The sequence below is a fragment of the Erpetoichthys calabaricus genome, chromosome 9 (assembly GCF_900747795.2).
Source record: "Erpetoichthys calabaricus chromosome 9, fErpCal1.3, whole genome shotgun sequence".
Classification (NCBI taxonomy): Eukaryota; Metazoa; Chordata; class Cladistia; order Polypteriformes; family Polypteridae; genus Erpetoichthys; species Erpetoichthys calabaricus.
This window is the reverse complement of record NC_041402.2, coordinates 89,506,752-89,533,770: the sequence shown is the minus strand read 5'-3', so window position 1 is coordinate 89,533,770 and position 27,019 is coordinate 89,506,752. Positions and strand designations below refer to the sequence as shown.

General features: G+C 36.9%; 1 protein-coding gene across 1 annotated transcript in view; it reads right to left on the bottom strand.

Moving 5' to 3' along the window:
• Positions 1 to 27,019, bottom strand: part of wwp2 (WW domain containing E3 ubiquitin protein ligase 2) — a 174,071-nt gene that overhangs the window by 82,154 nt on the left and 64,898 nt on the right. The window contains exons 5-6 of the mRNA XM_028809863.2: positions 13,441 to 13,580; positions 9,973 to 10,189 (exon numbers count right to left, since the gene is read on the bottom strand). Of these exons, the coding sequence (XP_028665696.1) occupies positions 9,973 to 10,189; positions 13,441 to 13,580 (357 nt within the window). The remainder of the gene's footprint in view (positions 1 to 9,972; positions 10,190 to 13,440; positions 13,581 to 27,019) is intronic.

Below are 27,019 nucleotides of genomic sequence, written 5' to 3'. Positions count from 1 at the left end.
TCAATTTAGCCAAAAATTACTTTTACCCTAAAAATACAGATCTGCTTCAAGCTGAGATAATTAGATTAAACTGTGAATAACTAACCGTTCCCTGCACTCTCCCAAAGTCTTTACAGGCAGCTTCTTGACTGCAATATACTTATAAATTCCCACACCCCTTCAAACATAATGATTTGGTAACTGTAAGGTTTTATGTTACAGAATCTCTGCCAGCTCGAAATAACGAAGAATTCATATAATTTTGTAAAAGATATTAACCCATTATGGATTATGTGAATTCTACATAAAGTAACGGTGTATAGTTACAACACGAATAACAATTTTTGCTTGACTGTGAATTTTAGGCCCACAAGCATCAAATAGCAACTATTATGCATATTATTGATTTGTGTGTACCACTTTATTGCATACTCTGTTATATGAGCTTGTGTACTTACTGATATTTGATTATAAAGAAACTGTTCTTCTTATAAAAAAGGTTTTAAATAACACACATTTACTTGGGCACAAGTGGTGTTGTACATCTTCCTAAAAGAAAGTGTTTTTAAATGTTACACAAATTGGGCATTTCTTATAGTTTATTCATGTGTCAAAAAACATTTCTCATTAGATAGAATTTAATAAATTAATTTTGGCAAAATGTACCATGTGTTCAATAGCTAAAGATGGGCTTTAAGCATTACAAAAGGAACTGCTCAACATACAGCGTATCACTTTTTCCACATTTTGTTATGTTACAGCCTTATTCCAAAATGGATTAAATTCATTTTTTTCCTCAGAATCCTACACACAACACCCCATAATGACAACGTGAAAAAGTTTACTTGAGATTTTTGCAAATTTATTAAAAATAAAAAAATTGAGAAAGCACATGTACATAAGTATTCACAGCCTTTGCCATGAAGCTCAAAATTGAGCTCAGGTGCATCCTGTTTCCCCTGATCACCTTTGAGATGTTCCTGCAGCTTAATTGGAGTCCACATGTGGTAAATTCAGTTGATTGGACATGATTTGGAAAGGCACACACCTGTCTACTGTATATAAATTCCCACAGTTGACAGTTCATGTCAGAGCACAAACCAAGTATGAAGTCAAAGGAATTGTCTGTAGACCTCCAGGACAGGATTGCCTCGAGGCACAAATCTGGGGAAGGTTACAGAAAAATTTCTGCTGCTTTGAAGGTCCCAATGAGCACAGTGGCCTCCATCATCTGTAAGTGGAAGAAGTTCAAAACCACCAGGACTCTTCCTAGAGCTGGCTGGCCATCTAAACTGAGCGATCGGGGGAGAAGAGCCTTAGTCAGGGAGGTGACCAAGAACGCGATGGTCTCTCTGTCAGAGCTCCAGAGGTCCTCTGTGGAGAGAGGAGAACCTTCCAGAAGGACAACCATCTCTGCAACAATCCACCAATCAGGTCTGTATGGTAGAGTGGCCAGACGGAAGCCACTCCTTAGTAAAAGGCACATGGCAGCCCGTCTGGAGTTTGCCAAAAGGCACCTGAAGGACTCTCAGACCATGAGAAAGAAAATTCTCTGGTCTGATGAGACAAAGATTGAACTTTTGGTGTGAATGCCAGGCATCACGTTTGGAGGAAACCAGACACTGCTCATCACCAGGCCAATACCATCCCTACAGTGAAGCATGGTGGTGGCAGCATCACGCTGTGGGGATGTTTATCAGCGGCAGGAACTGGGAGACTAGTCAGAATAAAGGGACAGATGACTGCAGCAATGTACAGAGACATCCTGGATGAAAACCTGCTCCAGAACGCTCTTGACCTCAGACTGGGACAATGGTTCATCTTTTCAGCAGGACAACGACCCTAAGCACACAGCCAAGATATCAAAGGAGTGGCTTCAGGACAACTCTGTGAATGTCCTTGAGTGGCCCAGCCAGAGCCCAGACTTGATTCCGATTGAACATCTCTGGAGAGATCTTAAAATGGCTGTCCATCCAACCTGATGGAGCTTGAGAGGTGCTGCAAAGAGGAATGGGCGAAACTGGCCAAGGATAGGTGTGCCAAGCTTGTGGCATCATATTCAAAAAGACTTGAGGCTGTAATTGCTGCCAAAGGTGCATCAACAAAGTATTGAGCAAAGGCTGTGAATACTTATGTACATGTGATTTCTCTTTTTTATTATTAATAAATTTGCAAAAACCTCAAGTAAACTTTTTTCACGTTGTCATTATGGGGTGTTGTGTGTAGAATTCTGAGGAAAAAAATGAATATAATCCATTTTGGAATAAGGCTGTAACATAACAAAATGTGGAAAAAGTGATGCGCTGTGAATACTTTTCGGATGCACTGTATGTCCTCCAGATTGCAACTGTCCTTTAAAGAATTACCTTTTTAAGATAATTGACATTGCGGCTGCTGCTTCACTAACTAAGGCCACAGGTCCGCCACGCCCTCAACCCTCTGCAGTTTGCATACCAGGAGAAGGTGGGAGTGGAGGATGCCATCATCTATATGCTACGCCGATCCCTTTCTCACTTGGACAGTGGCAGTGGTGCTGTAAGAATTGTTTCTGGAGTTCTCTAGCGCCTTCAACACCATCCAACCTCTGCTCCTTAGGGACAAGCTGACAGAGATGGGAGTAGATTCATACCTGGTGGCATGGATCGTGGACTATCTTACAGACAGACCTCAGTATGTGTGTCTCGGGAACTGCAGGTCTGACATTGTGGTCAGCAACACAGGAGAGCCACAGAGGACTGTACTTTCTCTGGTCCTGTTCAGCCTATATACATTGCACTTCCAATACAACTCGGAGTCCTGCCACCTGCAAAAGTTCGCTGACAACACTGCTATTGTGGGCTGCATCAGGAGTGGGCAGGAGGAGGAGTATAGGAACCTAATCAAGGACTTTGTTAAATGGTTGCGACTCAAGTCACCTACAACTGAACACCAGCAAAACCAAGGAGCTGGTGGTGGATTTTAGGAGGATCAGGCCCCTCATGGACCCCATGATCATCAGAAGTGACACTGTGCAGAGGGTGCAGACCTATAAATACCTGGGAGTGCAGCTGGATGATAAATTGGACTGGACTGCCAATACTGATGCTCCGCGCAAGAGAGGACAGAGCCAACTATACTTCCTTAGAAGGCTGGCGTCCTTCAACATCTGCTGCAGATGTTCTATCAGATGGTTGTGGCGAGTGCCCTCTTCCACGCGGTGGTGTGCTGGGGAAGCAGCATAAAGAAGAGGGACACTTCACGCCTGGACAAACTGGTGAGGAAGGCAGGCTCTATTGTAGGCACGGAGCTGGACAGTTTGACATCCGTGGCAGAGCAATGGGCGCCAAGCAGGCTCCTGTCAATCATGGAGAATCCACTACATCCACTGAACAGTATCATCTCCAGACAGAGGAGCAGCTTCAGCAGCAGCCTGCTGTCACTGTCCTGCTCCACTGACAGACTGAGGAGATCGTTCCTCCCCCAAACTATGCAACTCTTCAGTTCCACTGGGGGGGTAAATGTTTACATTATACAAAGTTATTGTCTGTTATATCTGCATTTTTATCACTCTTTAATTTAATATTATTTTTTAATAATATGCTGCTGCTGGAGTATGTGAATTTCCCTTGGGATTAATAAAGTATCTATCTATCTATCTATCTATCTATCTATCTATCTATCTATCTATCTATCTATCTATCTATCGCAATTTCTGTACTGTTAGTAAATGTAATGGTGAAACAACAGGAGCATTTTCTTCACACCTGAGACACGGTGTTAAAATGTTAAAAGCTCAATGTAAACTTTATTAACCCAGAAGGGGAAATTTAATTGGTCATATGAATTAAAGACAAAAGAATGAGTTGATAAGCCCCAACATGAGAAGACAGGCACCTCTTTGTCTTTAATATGTGTTATAGTTTTTGTTGAGCTATTATGCATCCACTGCAGTTCAGCTGTAAATTGAGCATGTATACTTCAAAAAGCACAGACCGGGACAAAAGGCACCACACTGTGCAAAGACTTCTACGGTTAGGCATTCACCTGCAGAAGAGTGAGAGTAGTATTTCAGTGTCAAGCTGCAGCTTAAGAAAATTAGGAGTTAACACCAACTTACCAAGTATAAGAAACTCAAACAAACATACAAAACATGATCAAGATGTCTCTGGGTTTACATTACAGTGGTTTCAGAGCAGAGTTAGATGAAGAAAGAGTAAAAGCTTGCAGAAATCCTTGTTAAAAACACCTTATTATTCTAAATGTGTAAAAGTGATGTCACACTTACATCCTCTCCTGCATGTAAATAATTGCACTGATACTGAAACTGTTCAGTTACTTCTGTCCAGCTCCAATGTAGATATACCAAACAGACTAGATCTTTTCAGGTTCAGTCCTTTGGGACTGCTGCAACTGCAGTTAGACAGCCAGTTCACTATCTATGAGTCACGTTTTCTTTTAATTTACCTTCAGCAAGTAAAAAAAAGCAGGTTAAAAATATAATTGGTGCCATTTTGGGAGTTTTTCCAGTTTTATTTCTTGGATAATTAACTTCTTTTCCTGAGGTCTTCAAGTTCAATCCTCTGGGACTCCTGTTGCTGTCATCATCCAACTAGTTTTAAAGTCAGGGTGTTATTTTTTCTTTTAAGTTATCTCATTGTTAAAAGGACCTTAACCTGGTTAAATGTAATAAGGATGTTAGTTTGGGAATCATTACAATTTATTTATTAAAAAAATCTATGTTTTCCATTGCGTCTGTTATTTTGTTAGTAACTTGATGACATTGTTCAATGATTTTACAACACATTTTGGATCTGAGGATTAATGAGTGAATTGATAGCATTTCAGACACAGTCTCTTTAAGAGTCATGGCTTACATTATACAACACTTTTTCAGTATGTTACGTATACAGTGAGAGCTTGCATATTGTAATATTTTTAGTTATCCAATAAAAGGTGTAATTTTGCTGGACTTCTCATTGCATCCATAATGACTAACACAGTATAACACCCTACTACTACAGTATGGTATGTATAAAGGAAAGACTCTCTCAAACTCAAAGAATAATGGTGAACATTCTTGATTATTACTTCTAGTATTCATTTTTTCCTTCTGGCCCAAAATAAGAAAATTTGCTCCCTTAATTGCATCCAAATATTCACAATTTACAAGGGGATCAGAACAAGGTTATTTTTGTTAACAAAAACTGTTAATAATTTTTTTATTAATAAGTCATAGCATGTTACCTAAAGTTTTGACTGAACCCAACATAGGTGCACAGAAACTACTACAGATTCACATACTAAAACCAAATTTCTTGCTGTACATGTGGACTGATGTACGTTACGATGCAATGACAGAGAAATACACAAGGTCTACATATCTAACTAGAATGCTGCTGTTGACTAATCAGCTATGCTTTAAAATGGTCGTTTGACAATGAAGCTATACAAACCTTGTGCAGTTACAGAGTCTGCAGTATCTACTAAACTATAGGTACAGTTTATTGGTAGCTTGAAAAATGTGCCTAGAGTCTGCAAAATGGTGAAAAACTAAACCTGCTAACATGTTTTTATTTCATGTTTTACATTCACAGCTGATTGTACCCGATATTGAAGAAAACCAAAAATGAAATAATACATCCATCCATTTTCCAACCCGCTGAATCCGAACACAGGGTCACGGGGGTCTGCTGGAGCCAATTCCAGCCAACACAGGACACAAGGCAGGAACCAATCCCAATGGTAGAATAATATTTTAAAATATTTTTCCCTCCTTTGTCATTCTCTCTCTTTCTCTCAGAACAAATAGTTGAAGGATCATACTCTCTTTGTGCGTAACATTTAACATGTTATACATATCTTTTTATTATATAAACATCCTGCGACAAGATGAGACGAGACATTTTTGAAGAGATTTTTTCAAGTCCAATGAGACTTTGGCCATGAGATTTTTTCAAGTCTCGCCCTCCTCTCAACCATATTCAACCATGCACACGGTACTCTCACCTCTCATTCGTGTGAATGCTTTTGTCAGACACAGTTCCTGCTCTCTCAGCTCTTATACATTTTAAAATTTTCCTCACTTTATGTTGCCACTGAAATAAGACATATTATGTCCAAATCTTATTGAAGAATTTCATCACGAAGGGTTATCAACAGAAAACATGAGTACACGGGCAATCCTAGCACCAAGAAATGATGAAGTCAAATGAATTAATGCCAAAAATGTTGATCGGTTACATGGCAAATTGGTTAAATGTATATTAATAGACTATGCTGGAACAATTGGTGGTGATCGGGCGGAACATGAAAACATCAACTTACAATATCTACAACCGTTAACACCGTCCAGTCTGCACGAATTATTGTAGAAAGAAGGATGTATCCAAGAAAGATAATGTAGTAAATCTTCCACGGATAACATTAGACAGCAAAGGAGATCTTGATATGCCATTCGTATTAAAACGTTAACAGTTTCCAGTTAGAATAGCTTTTGCAAAGACAATTAACAAATCTCAGAGCCAAACATTCGAAAAAGTCATTTTATTTAATAGAGAGAAATAAAATTCAATACGGGCAGTTATATGTTGCGTTGTCACGATGAAAGTCCAAACACAGAATCAAAATTCAATGCGATACTGATGAAAATTTAATTCAAAAAATTGTTTTTACTAAAGTTTTACAGTAAACGTGTTAGCTTAAAAAGTATTTGCGTGTTAATTTCAAAGCCAAACAGAACAAAATTGTATTACTCAATGAATAACTCAGACGCAACATGAAACATAATTTACTTTCAATTTATTACATTTTACTATTTTTTAACATGGTTAATTACTCGCTGTAATGTAAAATAGTTCTATTATGCATATGTAACAATTCTCATGAAAATAAAAATCTGTTTAAATTGCACATCCGCATCCCCATATGCGAGTGGCAAAGAGGCTAGCATGTAGCCCAGGACCCGGGGGTTGACGAGCAAAGCGAGCAGAGGGCAAAGCCCCCTATTTGTATATATTGCTGCAATGGGCTGGTACCCCCTCCAAAGATTCTTCTTGCCTTGTGCCCAGTACTTGCTAGGACAGGCTTCAGTTTCTCCATGACCCTGCACTGGATAAGCAGGTTTAGAAATTAATACTGAACGGATATATTTATTGCTCAAAATCTAATGATACAATACTTTATACAGTTAAAAAATGACATGGTGGCACAAAAGTGAGGTGTCTTTGATATAGGATCACTGAGAATGTCACCTCATCCTCCTAACAACTGTACTCCCCGAGACTGTATGGATGCATTCATGGCCAGTTACATGTGGCAACACATGCACACAAAACACGAAATGACTGAAAAAGGTGACAAAGTCGATAGGATGTAATACTATTACCCATCATTAATGATGGCTCTTTAATGACCTCTTGGGCACAGCCATCAGCAGTGTGTCTGTTTGCGGAGGGAGTGTCAACCTTGTTGAGAGGTTTACTTACCTTGGCAGTGACATTTATGTCTCTGGTGACTCTTCCTATGAAGTCAGTAGACAGATTGGGAGAGCATGGGGTGTCATGAGGTCGCTGGAAAGGGGTTTGTGGCGCTCCCGATATCTATGCAAAAGGATGAAGGTCCAAGTCTTTACAATCCTGGTGCTTCCTGTCTTGCTACAGTATATGGTTGCGAGACATGGACGCTATCCAGTAACCTGAGACGAAGACTGGACTCCTTTGGTACTGAGTTTCTCCGGAAAATCCTTGGGTACCGTTGGTTTGACTTTGTGTTGACTGAGCAATTGCTCATGGAGTCCCGAATGAGGTACATTACCTGCATTGTGAGGTAGCGCCAGATTTCCCCGAGGGTGATCCAGTTCGCAAGATCCTCATTGTTGGGGACCCAAGTGGCTGGACCAGGCCAAGGGGTCGCCCATGTAACACCTGGCTGCGGCAGATAGAGGGTCATTTCCAGAGGGTGGGACTAGACCACATGCCTGCCTGGGGGGTTGCAAACCGGGATCCTGAGTTGTTTCGTTGTGTAGTGGGTGCGGCAACGCACTGTACCAGTGCATGCTCCCCAATTTGACTTGAATGAGGGCTGCTAATTTGTATCAAAACTAGTTTGCTCTATTCATAAATTAAAAATGGAAGTCAGATGAAAATGAATTAAAATTCAGATGAAAAGGAAAATTGTGAGGTTCTATGTGCTTGTTGGAATTTGCAGAAAAGCCATAACCTGAGACTGCCATTACATGAGATCTGACACTATATATCAATTAAAACACTACAGTATAGTTTGGAACTTGTTCAAATCATTTTTTTTTCTCTTTATATGAGTATTATGTCTTCCCTATGATGGGAGAAAACTATTTATAAAATCACAGCTTCCTGGGTGCATAACAAATATTGGAACCATAGATAAGTGACAATGTGAAAGATCTGGTTCAAAAAAGCTCAACACTTATTAAATACAATTTCCCTGGAGGCAAAATGAATGTAGTAAAGTACAGAAATGTCACTGTTATTAGAACTTAGCAGAATCTTCATGTTCTGGAAAGATGATGACTCAAAACAGACAGTCAAAGCAATAATGATGTTTAACTCAAGCATTTAAATCAAGACTGAAGTCTTAGTATTTTAGCACAATACACTCTTGAATTGCTTTTCAATTAAATAAATATTCAGATTCTTTACTACTATTTTTTCCATTTTATTTCTCTTTTCAGTGTCCATGGTGTTACTTGGGGTACCTTGAAGTGAACATGTCATTTCATATGACAGACCTATTTATAAACATCTTATATCCAAATGCAGTGATTACCTATTTCCATTCCAGAATAAAACCAACCTGAAACAGTTGTAATTTGGATTTAAAACCACTCTTAATAACTAAAAATATGTTTATTTTTTAATATATTGAACTTTCTTTGTTCATGCTTCAAAATGATATAATGTGTTTACAGTATGTGCTTTTCTTCATATGTAACAACTAGTTATGAGTGAATTCTTTGGCCTTTGCGAAATCATAGAAATGTTTACAAACTTAACCAAACTCCATTAAATGCACTAAAGTCAGTGGGGAAGGATGAACTGAGCTAATGGTGCAATGGACTTTTAAGTGTATTTGAGGGATGCGTTTTTTTTGTTGTTTTTTTGCTCATGTGCTTGAGACCTAGCTGCGGCCACATCAGCAACAATTTTACACTGAGCATCTGTGAAAGTTCTCCTCATGGTTGCTCTCTGCAATGTTAAGCTGGCTTCACAAAGCATCATCATGGGGCACTTGGAAAATACGTTTGTGTAAGCCAACTGCATTGCAAATTTCCTGGAAATAATTCAGCAAACACAGCATATTTATAGTGAAAAACACTTTGGCAAACTTCAACGATCAACACTAGCAATAACTGCATAACTCACAGGACTTGCTCTTTAAAATCACAAAAATCAGTGTTCTAGCATGTTGAGACAAACCATGAGATTAAGAAGCATCAACAGACCCCATCCACTTTGCCTGTCTGAGCATATTCGCAAGGAATATGCATATAATGTAATGCCCAGATTTACCAGGATGGTAGAGATTTTGATTTTAAAGACAAATTACTAAAATTTCTGCCACAAAATGTTGACTCAAATAAACAATTATCCAATATCATTTATTTCCTGTTTTTGATTGAATGGCAAAAAACTCAATAAAATCTATTAAAATATGGCAAAGGTGGAGAATACTTTTTATAGCTATTGTATTATTCATTCATTCGTTTTACAACTTGTCTATACAGTAAAAAGCCAGCTAATAACCAGGTGACAATGGGTATAGTTCTGGTATCTGACAGAGATAAATAATATCTGATAATAAAAATGCATACTATATTTTTTCAAAAAGTAATCATGTAAGTGTTCCTAAATCAGTAATAAACAGTTATTCATTCAGTTATGACAGCAAAATTGGCATGGTAGAATGGAAGTTACTGCTATAAAGCTAATGTTCGTAAAAGTTTTTTTTTGTTAATTATTATGAGCTATATACTCTTACCCTTGTGGTAAGGCATCCAGATTCTTGATTACTGCTGCTAGCTGTTCGGTAGAGTCAGCTGAGACAGGAAGGTTTGTTTCTTCTGGATGGACCGTTCTAGTTGCATTTCCATTCTGAGGTTGACTAGAAAGTGACGTTGCAGGAGATGATGGAAGTACCCCACAAGATGGGCTGTTTCTGCCATTCTCAATGGAATTAGTGTTGGACTCTCCATTTACTAAATCAGAAAAAAAATATTCATGTTGTAGATCAAAAGCTATATTTTCCATGTTTGTTTGCTTACTAGTATGTTTGAAGCTTTGTAAATGATATAATCCACTGTTACACTGTATTCATTTGTCTGTTTGGGTTTTTGCTTTAATATGACTTTACTAATAATACTTAAATTGCTACAAAAAGTCAGGATATTTGCTTATAATTAAGTTATACACTTACAAAAGAAAAATAAATGACCATTCACTTAAATGGAAAAAAATCACTCTTAACACTGTAGTATAACTTATAATATGCAATAGTATTCTGAAAAAACCTATAATATATATAGAAATATTAAACACCATTTGCCAGATTACAGAAAATCAATATTACAAATCAAGACTAGGAAAAAAGAATTGTGTTTTGTTTTAAACAAATACCATTGAAAGGATCAGAATTAGACAGTTTAAACTATAGGCTCCAGAATTCTCAATATAGCCTGTGATCAATACACAATAACATGGACTTGACTTAAATATGACCTATATTATTGTACCTTCTCCTAAATACAGGTAATGCCAGAAGCAGCTGTTTTCAAATTTCCACACAGGGGTAAAAATCAGTGTAAAAGTTTACTGTCCTCCACTGAGCTATAAGCTATGCTTTTTGACTATTTTATTATTTAGAAGAATGCAAATGACACTGCATTTTTTAATAAATTTTAATATGATTTCCTAATAGAAATGACCTCTGTTATTAGGGAAGATTATATAATAGGGTGTGTAACTATGAGACAAGGTAGTAAATACTGTCGGGAGGAACAAAATACAAAAAAACTATACAATAAGAAAGCCAAAATATTTAATACTAAATCCTCCAAAACTGGTAAAAAGTAGAATAAACAGTTACTTATGACATAAAAGTACTATTAGATGTCTACAGTGTCATAGGGAACATATAATTCTATTGTACAAATGTAATAATAGGGACAAAATGCATTCTTTACTATCTGTGTACTGAACATCTCCAAGTAGTGACACCAGCATTCAGAAGCATCAGGTTTAGTAAGAAAAACAACACAATGTTCCACGTTGAAATTTTGCATCAAAGTGTTAAGTTTAGTAAGATTCAATAGGTTGTTTTCTATTTGTTTCAGGACTGCACCTGCAGAAAAACTACTTAAATGTTTCTTGAAAGAAAGAAAACCAAGTAAACTCAGTAAGACTAAATCGTTTAGGAAATGCAAAGAAACTCTGAGTCCAAGGTAAAGAAAAAAATTCAGCTATTATAGGTATTACATACTGGAGATGTCACAGTAAAATTTTAACAGAAGCCGTGATGTGAAATTCAGTGGCTCCTGTTTAGAGATTGAAGAGCTCAGAATAAACTTCATGCATTAAAACTTTGGCTCCTTTAGTTGTAGTTTGGATCACATATAAAGTGACTTGATATTATTTGTTAGTATCATTGTAATCTCTTCTAACAATAAAAAGTACAACAGGATCAAGAGACCATTTAACAGTACTTAAAAAACTGTAAAGTCAGAGAAAACCTGAAAATAACAGGAATACAAATGTGCTGGAACACTGTGCTAGCTCTACACTGGGTCTGTTTAACCATGTCTCATGCATTTTAGGAGCAAGACAAGATACACTTGTGCTGAAATGGCCTGTAAAGTATTTACAAGTCAGGAATGAGATGAAAAAGGACTTACACATTACATCTGAAAAACCTCTATCTTCATTTCAAGCAGAGTAATTACTAGTTTTTAGTGTGCTGATGAACATGAATCTTACAACTCCAAGGAGGAAAAATAAAGGACTCAATTGATCTATCACGGCAAAAACAGAGTAACAGTTTAAGGAACAGAATGTCGTACTGTGTACATTCAGATATTATTAATATTTAATTATATACAGTAGTTGTTGTTTACAAATGCAACACATATGGGTTGTGCACGTGACTTATTTAACGACTATTATGTGTCCTATAACTGGATAAGGTAACATGCCCTCTGGTCTATGGTTCAGAAGACATGCATGCCAACCACACTATATTTACAATTTTATTTTAATGTAACAGCAATAATAATATGCTGTAAAATAAAAAAAAATCAACCATTATAATGTATGCACAGATGTAAAACATGTATCTGTAAATGGTAACTTAATCAACATACATTCAGTCTTTCAGTTCATGGGCTGAAATACACCCCGTTCATTAGCCACAAGGCATGAAACAGTCCTGGACGGGATAGCATTACCTTACAAAAAGCATTCTTATATACATCAACAATTACTTATAAAGTCTCCAATTAACGTCACTCACATGTCTTTGGAAAGTCTAAAGCAACTGTAGTTTAAAAAAAAAAAAAAAAAAAAAAGTCTTTTTTGACTAATCTCTTTACCAAATGTTTTAACACAAGCCATTTAGTAATTTAAGCCATCTAAAAGAGAATACTGAGAAACACTGTAAAAAGAAATGTTTGTTTTGCAATTCTATAGCCCTTTTCACATATAGAACTTTACAAATTACTGGGTTAAAACATTCCAGATTTACAGCATTCATGTTTACATTCCCAGGTAACAGGGCTAGGATGTAGAAAACTGCACTGCAGGGGTAAAATGAAGCATTAGTTGTGTTTATTTAATCACAAAGAAATATTCAAAACATGAAAAATACTATGGCTAAGAAGATGGGGAACAGTAGAACACATATGAAGTAGCAGGGATGCCAAGACACATGCAACTGTATTTCTGTTACTTCTAATAGTTGCACAAAGATCAGTCTCTACTACACAAGAACTGTGTGACTTCTTCTTCCAATCCCACCTAAACATAGCCCCCTCTCAATTTTTGCTGGTGCAAAGCAGTAAATTAAAAGTGGACAGAAAACCCTCAACTCTGGTTATAACTAGGCTCTACGCTATACTGTTTGGGGACTAGCTCCCTTATATAAGAATCCCTCCATTTTTTGTACACTTTTGAAGTAACTACATAAATGGTCTGAATTTCGGTTTGTCTAATCAATTCCCAAGTAAGTATGTGAAGTGCATGTTATTTAAATTGGAAAAAAGAAGTGCAAAATTTGTCAATAGTGACATTCTCCCTTATTTAATATGGTAACCAAATTCAAAGGATTGCCTGTTTTTAAGAACTTTTACAACTGCCTGTTGCTGCTTACAACTAGAGTATATTTAATTATTTATTTTTGCATTGAACTAGAACAGTTACTGATTTTATTCTCAAAACCTCATAAACATATGGTACTTGCCTTGAAGGGGTATATTGTTTTGTTCAGAAAGGACCTTGGTAGGAGATTTCTGACTTTGTCTATGTCCAGTACTCGGTTCTTCATCTACAGACCCCTCACCATTAATGACTGGTCCAGTTCTGCAATCTTCTGTTAAGTGTCTGTGAGTTCAAGATATGATATTTAATTAGTGACAATGAGGATAAATAAACAGCACTCTTTTCATTTAACTTACTTATAGTTTACAGTTATAAACAGCAGCTTAACAGAATATGAACAATGTGTCACACAAGAGGTTAATTATGAAATTTCTTTCTGACTTAAGTCACATCTAACAGCTTCACCATTCACCCAGGATTTAAGCAAATGGCAGTGTTATATATAGTAGGAATGGAAACTTTTAGCTAATCAGTCAGTATTCTTAAAATAAACTCTACTGAGACTCACGTTCCATGTAGTAGCACTACACCCTGCTCTAAAGAAAAGAAATTGTAAATGCTCCAGGAAAGGAATTATTTATTTTTTCCTCTCAAAATAAAACAAAGTCAAGAACTGAAACCAAACAATCAGGTTCTATACACTATGCTAATTTTTATGGTTTGATACAGAAATTCATATTCAAAATATACAAACATAATTAGTATTAAACCTACAACCTATTAGTATTAAAATGAAAACGTACAGTATACTATCATTAAGTACTGCCATATTACAACCTATTTAGTTCCAAATTATGATGTTCAATTACCTTTTACCAAAACTATTACATAAAAAATGTTACAAACAATATGATTATTATGTTACTTAATAAATAACCTAACATTCTTAAACCAACTTAATTCAATTCAGGGTTGCATGATTCCTATTCTCAGTAGCACAGGGTGCCAAACCATCACATTCACCTCAAGCTATAGAATGAAAAGGAGGCTTGGGTTTAAAATCCAAGGTATGGCCCTCTCTGTGAAAGATTCACCATCTTTAAGTGCATCTTCATCAAGTATTTCAGTTTACTCTTAAATCCCCAAAATGAATGGGTTATGTTAACTGACATCTCCTGTATAAATTGCCTCACCATAAGTGAATGGAGGAAAGTTTGCGTTTGTGCTCTGAAATGGACTTACTTATTCCTAGGGCAGCTTCCTGTCCTGCACTCATTGATACCAGAAATTATTCTGGCCCCATACCACTCTTTATTGGAAAAAAGTTTTGAAAAAAGAATTAATGAAACTGAAGCTATAAATAAGGCATTTTTAAATTACTGTGCAAATTACAGTTCACTTTCCAAATAATGATATAATAAAATAAAGGTTGAATATGTTATACAGAAACATTTTAAAATCATCAATCAAATTCAAGAAACATACTCAAAAGAAACATTAATTCATGTCTTTGTAAGTACGTACTACTGAAACATTACATAAGTGGGTTAAATAATTTTTTTTTACACTACATGGCAATTGATACAGTGTACATAATAATTAAATGTGTGTAATTAAATATACATACATATACACATATATACATACACCCACACGCACATATATACTAGGGGGCTTACCCCCTGCTTGCTTCGCTCATCAACCCCCACAAGCATGTGCTACGCACCAGCCACTTCGCATCTCTGCTGCTCGTGTTGTGAAGAGGGGGCAGAATGCACCCCAAAATGACGCGGTCGCTCCTCCGAAATCCCCTCTTAAACGGTGATACAATGGGAAATAAATACAGTTTTTTTTTACTTCCTCTTTGCTCAATCAGCTGCTGCTGCTTAATAAATAACCTAACATTCTTAAACCACCTGGAATGCCCATCATAGTCCCCTGACTTGAATATCATCAAAAATCTATGGGATGATTTGAAGCAGGCTGTCCATGCTTGGCAGCCATTAAATTTAACTGGAGAGATTTTGTATGGAAGAATAGTCAAAAATACCTCCATCCAGAAGCTCATCAAAGGCTATAGGAGGCATCTAGAGGCTGTTATATTTGCAAAAGGAGGCTCAACTAAGTATTGATGTAATATCTCTGTTGGGGTGCCCAAATTTATGCACCTGTCTAATTTTGTTATGATGCATATTGTATATTTTCTGTTAATCCACTAAACTTAAAGTCACTGCTGAAATACTACTGTTTCCATAAGGCATGTCATATATTAAAATATGAACTTTGAAAGCTCAGCCAATGATAAACAAAAATTCAAAGAATTAAGAGGGGTTCCCAAGTTTTTTCATATGACTGTGTGTGTGTCTATATTATATATATATATATATATATATATATATATATATATATATATATATATATATATATATATATAGACAAAACGATGGTTTGGTAAACATCACCTGAGGTTATTTTGCTCTGTTATTATACATATGCTAGCATACAATGTACTGCATCTCCAAATGTTTTCTTTCATACATCAATTTCATTGTAATATTCCACAAACTGATCATAAAAAAAATTTATTTTATATTAGAACATTAGATCAATCTAGACAAGAACAGGCCATTTAGAGCAACAAAACTCACCAGTTCTATGCACTTAATTCTTCCAAAATAACATCAAGTCGAGTTCTGAAGGTCCCTGAAGATCTATTGTTTACAACACTACTTTGCAACTTATTCCATGTGTTTATGGTTCTCTGTGTGAAGAAAAACATCCTACTGTTTGTGCAAAATTTACCCTTAATAAATTTCCAACTGTATCCCTGTGTTCTTGCTGAGCTCATTTGAACGCAACAGTCTCAATCCACTATACTAATTCCCTTCATAATTTTAAACACTTCAATCATGTCTTCTCTTAATCTTTTTTTGCTTAAACTGAAAAGGCACTCTTTTAATTTTTCCTCATGATCCATCCCCCGTAGCTCTGGAATCGGCCTAGTCATTCTTCTTGGTAGTGTCAAGTTCACTACGACTCCTAAATACTTCTCATAAGATGTACTTTCAATTTTCAGATCTCACACTGTGTTTTCAAACTTTACATTTTACTTCCTTTATGAAATACATTACATTTACTTACATTAAATTTTATCTGCCACAAATCTTTCGAAGCCTTTCCAAATCTCTCTGTAATAATACAACGGATACTAGATTATCTGCCAATCCACCTACATTGTATCATCTGCAAACTTAACCAGTTTGTTACTTATATTCCTATCTGAATTATTTATACATATTAAACATAGCAATGCCCTAGCACTGACCCCTGTAGAACACCACTCTTAATGTCAGCCAATTCTGATTGGGTTCCTCACACCATAGCCCTCTGCTTTCCGTGTCTAAGCCAATTTTGTACCCATCTACAAACAACAACTCCCACTTTTTAGTTTGATGGCCAACCTCTCATGTGGCACCTTATCCAATGCCTTCTGAAAGTCAACATAAATAATATCATATGCTTCTCTTTGATTATATTCTTTTGTTGATTCCTCATAGAATTCCAACATGTTGCTAAAACATGACCTCCCTCTCTGAACCCATACTGACTGTGTAGTAAAACTCCTGTCCTTGCTATGTATTGCTCAATCTTATCCTTAATATTTCCTTCCATTAATTTACCTGTGATGCACACATTAAGCTTACTGGCCTATAGTTGCTTGGATCTACCTGGTCACCCTTTTTATATAAGGAGTTTCAAAAGGAGTCCTATTGCTCCAAAACACATACCAAGACTTGAGCCACCCGTTAAGCCTTCTAATGTCCTCAGTCTTATCTGGACTGGTGTGTGGCACAGACAGAACTTTGGAGAAGGCATCCTTGTCAGTTCTGCTCCTCAGCCTGGCACCTAACTCTTTAAATTTGGGTCGCATGTTCCAACATGGACAATGACCACTAGATCTACCCCACTCTGGCCAAGAGCCTATCAACCTTTCCAGGGAGGTCTCCCACCTGTACAAGCCAGAAGGCAACACACCATGCAAGTCTCTCTGTCTCTGGACCAAACCTGCACTTCAATCTTCCTAGTAAATGAGTGCCCAACTATCACTACCTCTCTCTTTGTGGGAATTGGCTTTGAGGTGGCCCACTGGAATTCTGTGTACCACCTCAGAGATACTGTCCAGCTCCACAAGGATGTGAAAAAGGTTTGACACTTCCAATTCTGGGGTTAATGCCTCTGTATAGTGTGCACCCTTTACTTTGCACCTTATGACTATGACCAACCTATATCTACCTGTCTGGTCTAGAATCTCCTCCCACGCCACCTTAGGGATGCACACTCTCTCTCTCTCTCAAGGACACCTGGGCCAGGTCCATCAATTCTCTACTACAACATAGGCCAGCCAACTACTCCTCCATTTCAACGACCCTAAGCTCGAGGTGCTGGATCAGCTGGCAATGCCTGCAGATGTAGCCCTCATAGAAGACTGGCTTCTCCAAGCCATCCACTAAAAGTCCAACATCCAATACGTCTTGCATTGTACTGGCCTCTTATTAAAATCTGACTTTAGATTTACTAAAACTGCTTTTTTAAAGTTTTTTTTTTAATTAAAATGAAATGATTTAACTTAAATAATTTACGTGAAAAAAAATAGATTAAAGAACTGATAGTTATTTTACACCTTCTGACCCCTTAAGTTCCTGTCATATTCTCCCCCTAGACTGCCTGCTGGTTGTTTTTCTATGAGGTTAACTTTACTTTTTTTTGTCTGCTCTCCTAACGTTGCGCTCCTCTTATTCCTTACTTAACAGCTCTCCACATGCACCATTTGTAATTCTTCACATTAATGTCACCTTCTTAACTGTTCAACTTTCCTGACTCTTAAGAACTGTTAAATCTAGAAAAACTTGCTTACTGAATATCCATCCATCCATCCATTTTCCAACCCGCTGAATCCGAACACAGGGTCACGGGGGTCTGCTGGAGCCAATCCCAGCCAACACAGGGCACAAGGCAGGAAACAATCCTGGGCAGGGTGCCAACCCACCGCAGTACTGAATATCCACTGCTAGTTAATTTCTTACTGTCCTGCCTGCTCCTACAACTGCTTGTGCCTAATCGGCACCTTAATGCTAGCCACAAGCCTACATGCAGTGAAGCCCCTCTCTTTACTGCTACTGACTTTTTTCCCCCCACTAAGGAATCACTGTTTCTGTTACTTACTACAATGCTGGTTATTTACTTACAGAGATGCTGATTTCAGCTACTGTTTCTTACTACCCTGGCTCGCTGACACTTGTTTGAATACAAATAATGAGTACAAGTAACTTTTCCAAGAGTTCCCAAAAGCTTCAGCTGCAAAAAAACCCTTCTAAAGGGGGAAAAAAGCTTTCAAAATTCCTGCATAGCTCCTTAGCTGCAACCAAAACCCTAAGCTTTTAGGAGCAAAATGTATTTTTTTTAATTAAATCTCACACCACAGAAAACACAAAAACTCTCAGCCAGATCTCTTTCTTTTGCAAGGATGACGTCAGCACGTCAGTATATCTCAGTCTCCAGTACAGCTAAGCTAGACACAGTATTTAAGTAGGTCTGTACATTTTGTTTAACAAATTTGCAATAAAAGTACAATTCCTTTCTTTTTATTTACAGATCATGTTTCTATTTTCACTTTGTAGAACCAGGCAAAAAATATACTTTACTTTTGTAAGATGGCTGCACAGTGGCATAGGTTGCAGTACTGCTTCCTCATGGATCCACTGTCCTACATTTGAATGCCATGCCAGAACATAGGCAGAGTAGAATTTTGCACATTTCCTCTGGGTACTGAAGTTTTATTTTCACATCTCCAAAGATATGCAGGTTAGGTATCTGGTGTTTCCAAAACTGGTCCCTGGCTGAGTAGGCCAAGTGATGGACCAGAACTCGGTCCAGTGCAGTTGAGAAATATGCTTTTGCAACCCATGACAATAAATTGGTTTAAGCAGGTTTGAAAATGAAATGAGACTTTTCTAAATACTTTAGCAAGGACCCATATAGCTCTCCAGAAATGGTTCATTAAGATTTTGGTCTTGTGTGTTCAAACAACACTTACTTGAATCTGACTTTCCAGTCTGAGCTTCATAAATCTGGTTCCAGACCAATTTCTTGCTTTTCACATCACGGATTCTTAAATTAGTGGAAACTTTCTGTTTTTAATTAGGATATACAAATCTATTTAAACATACTTTCTTACAGTTTAAGTGAATCTGAAAGTACAGTAATCCCTCCTCTATCGCGGGGGTTGCGTTCCAGAGCCACCCACGAAATAAGAAAATCCGCGAAGTAGAAACCATATGTTTATATGGTTATTTTTATATTGTCATGCTTGGGTCACAGATTTGCGCAGAAACACAGGAGGTTGTAGAGAGACAGGAACGTTATTCAAACACTGCAAACAAACATTTGTCTCTTTTTCAAAAGTTTAAACTGTGCTCCATGACAAGACAGAGATGACAGTTCCGTCTCACAATTAAAAGAATTCAAACATATCTTCCTCTTCAAAGGAGTTCGTGTCAGGAGCAGTGACTGTCAGAGAGATAGAGAAAAGCAAACAAATCAATAGGGCTGTTTGGCTTTTAAGTATGGTGTAACAAAGTGCAAAGTGCTTTTATTTACAACAATCCAAAACAGTGTTCTAATAAAGTGCTGCAGTGCAATGTTCAATAAATAAATAAATAAATAATCCTTTAAATGAAACGTGGAGGTTAAAATACCCAAAACAACCATCCTTTAAAACGAGGTTAAAACGTTCAATAGGAAGCAGTCTTTTAAAAACAAATGACAAGCCCGGTGCTTCTTTGGTTATCCTGGCGGCTCCCCTGCTACTCCCATCTGGGCTGCTCAACAGGAGAGATGCTCTTTCTGCAGCTGGCCTTCTACCTACTCCTGCTACTACTGTCAGTCGCCTTTCCGATCCTTGGCTCCGGTCGGCTCCCCCTGACAGTGACCTGGGAAATCCTACCAATGGCCAAGGCTCTCACGTGGTGGACACCATGTTCCCAAGTCCTGATTCCCGGCAACAACTTTTGTAAGATGGCTGCACATCTTACGACAACAACTACTACGCCTGGGATGTCAGCCTAACACCCAGGTTGCCTATTCAGCTGCTGCGAGCCTGTTCATGCTCGCTCACTCACTCGCACCAGCGCACTCTCTCTCTTTCTCTTGCTTCCTGCTTTCTTCCTCCCATAACCTCCGTCTTTCTTTCTTTCCTTTTCCTCTTGTACTTTATTCCCCTCTAACCGTCCTCGGGCGTCTCTAATATATGCAGTGAGGACATGGCAGCTGCAGCCCATTAGCCACAGGAACAATCACAGATGTGGGCAGTCTCTCACCTGTGCACTTAGGTGAGAAACGCCCACACTGCAGATCGCCCTGCGGCTCGCTACAGTCACCACGCCCCCTCCTAAGCCGTGAGCGCGGTGATTATTTATTTAAAAACAAACTGGCGTTTGCTGGAAGAGCTGTGGACCCATAACTCCACATTCAACCCTCCATAAGACTCCAGTTGCATGAGAAGGCTCCACACCACTACCAACCCAATGCAACTGGAGACCAAGTCCACAGCTCGGCCACTCTACATTGTACTAAAACCATTAATCCCACAATAAAACCAACCCAAGCCCCCCTTCATTAAAACAGGACATTAAAAGAATAAGAACTTTAAAAGACAAATAAAACCAGCAATAAATAAATGTCCATAAAAAACTCTGTCCTTTAAAAATGTCCTCTTCCGGCTCGGGTACGTGGGTCCTTTACAAAGTCTGGCACCAATCCCGCTTGCTGCTCTGTCTCCTCTTCTGTCCTCACTGCTAACTCATCCCACCGCTGCCACCAAATTTGACGATGCGGGTTCAGCTCCATGCTCCCATCGGCTGTTAGGGAGCCCTTGAACCCAACACCGTCGGTAATGTCACTGATGAGCTAGACAGTGAGGCAATAACATTTGAGCAAGGGAATGATGTATAAAATGTGCAAAGTGCTTTTATTAAAACAGTCAACGAAAACAATGTGCAACAATGTTCAAAGTAAAGTGCTGTGCAGTTCCTTCCATAGTTCAATAAATAAATAATCCTTAAAACGAAACGTGAAGGTTAAAATACACAAAACAACAATCCTTTAAATCGAGGTTAAAACGTTCAACAGGAAGCAGTCTTTAAAAACAAATGACAAACCCGGTGCTCCTTGGTTACCCTGGCGGCTCCCCTGCTACTCCCATCTGGGCTGCTCAACACGAGAGATGCTCTCATCGCAGCTGACCTTCCATCTACTTCTGCTACTGCTACTGTCAGTCGCCTTACCGATCCTGAACCCGCATTGTCACACTGTAGAAGAATCTAGAAGTTTTTACTTTAATTATTAAGTGAAAAAAGTTTTTTTTTTATGAAATATTTGGTATGGACTTTCCCCAGTATGATCTTGAATTGCCTTCTTCTCTGAGTGTTAAAGTAATAAACAATTCTAAATTAATCTGTTGTGAGTGGTTGGTATTTGTGTGTATTACAATAAACTATCACTTCATCCCAGGTTTGTTCCTGTCTTGTGATAGATAACTTCCTGGATATGCACTAGTTACTGTGACCCTGAAACCGGATTATGCATGTTTAGCAACGCAATGAGGTTTAGATTAAAACTCTGGGAAAGCGAAGCCAATTATTGAAGTGTTTCAAAATTTACTTCATCCAATTCAGAGTCATGTGGGACCAGAGCTTATCCCAGTAGCATGAGGTGCAAAGTGGAATCCACTTCTGCATATATTCCATTCCATACCATGCACACACTCACGCTTAAATTTGTGGAGCCAAATTAAAGTTAAGACTCACTGTTTATATCTACATTTAAAGTAAATTATTTAGAAACAATCAGGGATGCATATTTCAAATATTAAGGCAAATTATTTCAATGAAAGCTAAAATTAATAAATGTTGTCATTAGACTACTATCCCAAAAGCTCTTGCAACAATATTAATTTTTCTAAATGCCTTATAAAAACTCATTCACATGCTGAGATAGATTTCTGACTTGTCAAGATAAGAAAAGAAACAAGAAAGCTAACAAACAGAGGACTTAATAAGAAAATAAATAATCACAGCTTAATATACTGGTTGTTTATTAAAAGACAAATCCAAGATGCTGTTTGAGAGCCTTGGTCAAAAAAATATTTAAAGGAAACTCAGTATAAGCAGGGTATTTATTACCATTGGTCATGTGAAGCTGCTAGTGACAGACTACTATTTTTATATTTTAGAAGTGGAAAACGCAAAAAACAAACAAAGAAAATAAATATTTTTTATAATTTACATATTGACAGAAGAATTAATATATAATATTACTGTACTTATCAAAACAAACCCATCTGTAGCTAGAAAATATCATTTAAAACCAACACCTTTCATACACCACAATTTTGACATTCCAAAAAAAGTTTTACTCATCTGTTATAAGAAAGGAAAGAATTTTCAGTACAAGCTGGACATATAATAACATAGCTCCTTTGTCTTATGTGCTTTGTCTAATATCTGCAAATAGTGGTTGATCAGAAAATATATATATTTTTATAATGTTTTGGAAACATGTGTAAGTTTGTATCATTGACCGGTTATAACTTACAAATTTATAATTACATTGCACTATTATATTGTATTGTAAGTATTCTGAAGGAATATTGTTTATGACATAATTTCAAAAAATATTTAAGACTTATTGATTCAGAAAAATCTTCAGATACAATATCTGTTTTTGCTCTTTGTTGTTCTATTTACTTTCAAATACTATGTTAGGGCTAAAAGCTAATCTACTGTGCATAATCACACCAAGACGTTAAAGTCAATGTTCAAAATCATTTTACAGATGACTGTGAAATTTATTACCCACTCCACAGAATGCATAATAGAGATTTCTTTGTGCTATTTCTCTTCGGAGCCATGCTATGTCATTTGTCAAGAGCTAACTTCTACACATTAAAACCAATCGGCAACTAAAAATAGGTTTATTTTTTTACTTTCTGCAGTCTGAGACAAAAAACAAAACATCATTATTTCCAGTTCCTGATTCAGCCTTTCTAACAGGGCACAGTGGCAATGAGTCAGTTAGGTTCTTTACTTTAAGCAATGAAAGATGGCGGAAAACTCTAGGTAATAAGTTAATGTAATTCTAGACTGATAAGCAGTATTACAACACGTTAGTTAAGTTGTTTTTAGTGGGTATAAATATAATAAAGAAAAATAAAGTAACAGGATGCATTTAGGCAGAAACTATCTAACATAACAGACTATTTCAGGCAGAAACTCTCAATACACTGTAAAATACTACAACCCTGTTTCCAAAAAAATTGGGATGCTGTGTAAAATGTAAATAAAAACAGAAAGCAATACTTTGCAAATCTTGTAAATTCTGTATTTAATTGAAGATAGACAGATTAATAGAATTGTACAAAGACAATATTCAACTTTGAAACTGACAAAGTCTATTGTTCCTTCAAAAATATATGTTCATTTTGTATTTGATGCCAACAACACGTTTCAAAAATGTTGTGTGGGAGCAATAAAGGAATAGAAACATTGTATAATGCTTAAAAATAATAATAAAAAAAAACACCTGGTGGAACATCTCACAACTAATAAGGTTAATTGTCAACAGGTCAGTAACACAATTGGGTATAAAAAGAGCATCTGATATGGTGTCTTTGTTCTATTTTTATTTAAATATAACTTTAAATGATTTGTAAATTATGAAATTTAATTTTTATTTAGATTTTATATAGTGTCCCAATTTTTTTGCAAAACAGCTAATTTGTCAAAAATACTGTGAACAGTGTATTAAAAATAATAATTACATTACAGAATACTGCATTCAAAATAAACATATAAGATACAATTAAAATATAAAAACATGTGCAGAAATACAAAAATGTAAAAATTTTAAACACTCAAAGAATAGCTAATTTTGACATTTAAACTTTTAAAGAAAGCCATAGGCAATTTAAAACATTTAGTTTGTGTATGTGTATATGTGTGTGTATAAATAGTTGCCTTTAGACAAAAAAAAACCTTTCTAAACAAACAAAAAAACAAACAAAAGGAACCATGTATTAAATGAAACAACGCAAATGGCTTTAAACACAAACCATGGACCATGAAGATTTTAAAAATAAAAGTATTGGAACTCAGAACAATTCTGACTAGCACATACTTCCCAATACATCTACAGAGTTATACCAAACTAGCAGTTGTCCAACAAAGAATCAAAAGTTAAAAATAATACACAAAATATATTTTTCAAAACTTAGGAAAAACAGTCATTCACATCTAAATAACAATCATGAAAGAAAAAAAAAAACAGTCTGGCATTTCCCACTTTCACACTGAAGTAATAGATGATGAAGAAGATATGTAGTAATGAGTAATTACTTAATTTAATTTTTGCACCTTTTCAAAAATTATACAAAAATGGGAATTAAACAATTGCTATATCAAATGAATGATAGGCTGTCCAAAAAATTCATATGCAAGGGGGACTTGAAATAAAATTTCACTTACTCTACTCATTTTTTTTTTTTAAACATATGTGCATTTTTTTAAATTTATACTGTATCCTTGTTTAGTGTGGCAAAATTCAAGTAGAATTTAAGTATGGGTGTCATTCTTTTCAAATTATATGGGGAAAAACAAAATAATTTAAATCTCCAATGTCTTCATTAAAATTCATTAAGTTCATTAAAATTTTTGTTCTCTACCAAAAAGGCAGACATGATATAACTGCTACTTGATTTGATTTAGTCTACATATTTGAGTGGTAATTTCCATTTGCTTAAACTGTTAACTGAATGTAACTGAAAATCTGTCCTAATTATAAGCAACCTGTAAGAACTGGGTAATTTTATATATAAGAAAATATCACAACAGTATACATGAATGAAACAAAAGCCTATCTACGTATTATTCGCCTAAAATGTAAATCGCTGAAAAGCACTGACAAATTTTAACTTTAAAAGGCACAGTGTTTTTTTTTTAAACACAATAATAAAATGAAACATCATCTTATTATTTTGCATTCATTTGCATTGACTTCAGAATACCAGAATACACAAGCAAAACATAACATTCTCAAAAACCTATAATCCAATTCATGGTTTTAGTGACCAAAGCGCATCCCAGTGGAACTAAGCAGAAGTCAGGAAAAAGCCCTGGACAGAACACCAGTCCATCACAAGGCCCACTCACACACATTCACTAACAAGAATTTGTCAGTTAACCTGGTCTATAAATCTTTGGTGATTTGGGAAGATGACGGGAGTATCCAGAGGAAAACTGGCTTAAACACAAGAAAAACATGCAAAATCGATGTGAAAATGATCAGGCATAGGACTCAAAACCAGGATGCAGGATTCATGAAGCAGTGGTGCTAACCGTGCTAACCAATATGCTGACGTGCTACCTGTAGCACAATACAAATTATTTATTTAGGTTCAGTCATATGATGGTTACATTTTCTAGAGATCACATTCAAATGTTATGTCCTACCAGGTGAATCAAACAGATGAAACCGAAAAATGTAAGTTTAAAACAAGGGGAACAGCACAGTTAAGTGTAAGCAGTGAAAGAAAGATGCCAAAATGGTTATAAGGATTATAGATAGCAAATAATCCAAGAATTATTACGAAATAATATACTCAAACCATAAAATCATTTGAAACTCATCATTTACATTTAGCATATACCAGTTATCCCGCGATTCTCGAAAGAATTGCAAATGCAAGAATGCCAATCACTTGCTGTTCCCTCCGATATTTGGAGGGATAAAAAATCCTGGAGGGTGGGTGCGTCCTGGGAAATTTTTCATTCAATTAAATAAACATATTTGTACTGAAGCGGTTTCTTTCTGGAGCTGTGACTCATCTGGGTCTGGTGTTTCACAAGCGCGTTGTAGGCGCCTTCGTTTATTGTTTTTATCCATGCAGTCTCGTTTTTGTTTTTCTATGGCTGTGTCGTCAGCTAGAAGTCGTTTGCTGACGGCGGCGGATTCACATGCTGAAGTGACGATAGCGGCAGACCCAGGCTTGGAGGGGCACAGTACTAAACAAAGGTGGTATATGTGGTGGTGTGGGCGGTCGCGTTTGGGCAGCGGTGGTAGTGTGTACAGCTTGCCTGTTGCCTCTGGCATCTGTGCATATATACTGTACAACCTGGCGTGCACGCTTTACCTCAGGTTTATTTTACAGGTCGTATCCATACGGGCTCGTTTTTGTATTTCTAATCGTTGAGCTCTTTCTTTTTGGAGCTGTGACTCCTTTGCCTCTGCTGTTTCAGAAGTGCGTTGTGGGCGCCTTCGTTCATTGTTTGTATCCATAGGGGCTCGTTTTTGTATTTCTGTTAGTTGAGCTCTTTCAATTTGGAGCCGTGACTTCTTTGCTTCTGGTGTCTCTGAAGCGCGTTGTAGGAGCCTTCGTTTATTGTTCTTATCCATGCGGTCTCATTTTTGTTTTTCTGTGGCCGTGTCGTTAGGTAGAAGTCGTTTACTGTTAGGAATCATAATTCAACTTACTTTTAATACTGAATTACCGTTATGTGATTCAAATACGCCACACTGACTGCTGGCACAGTGGATTAGAGCAAGTTTAGTTTACAAGTTGTTGTTGTTTGGGCGCCACCTACCGACTCTGGGAAGCCGCTGGGTTTGAC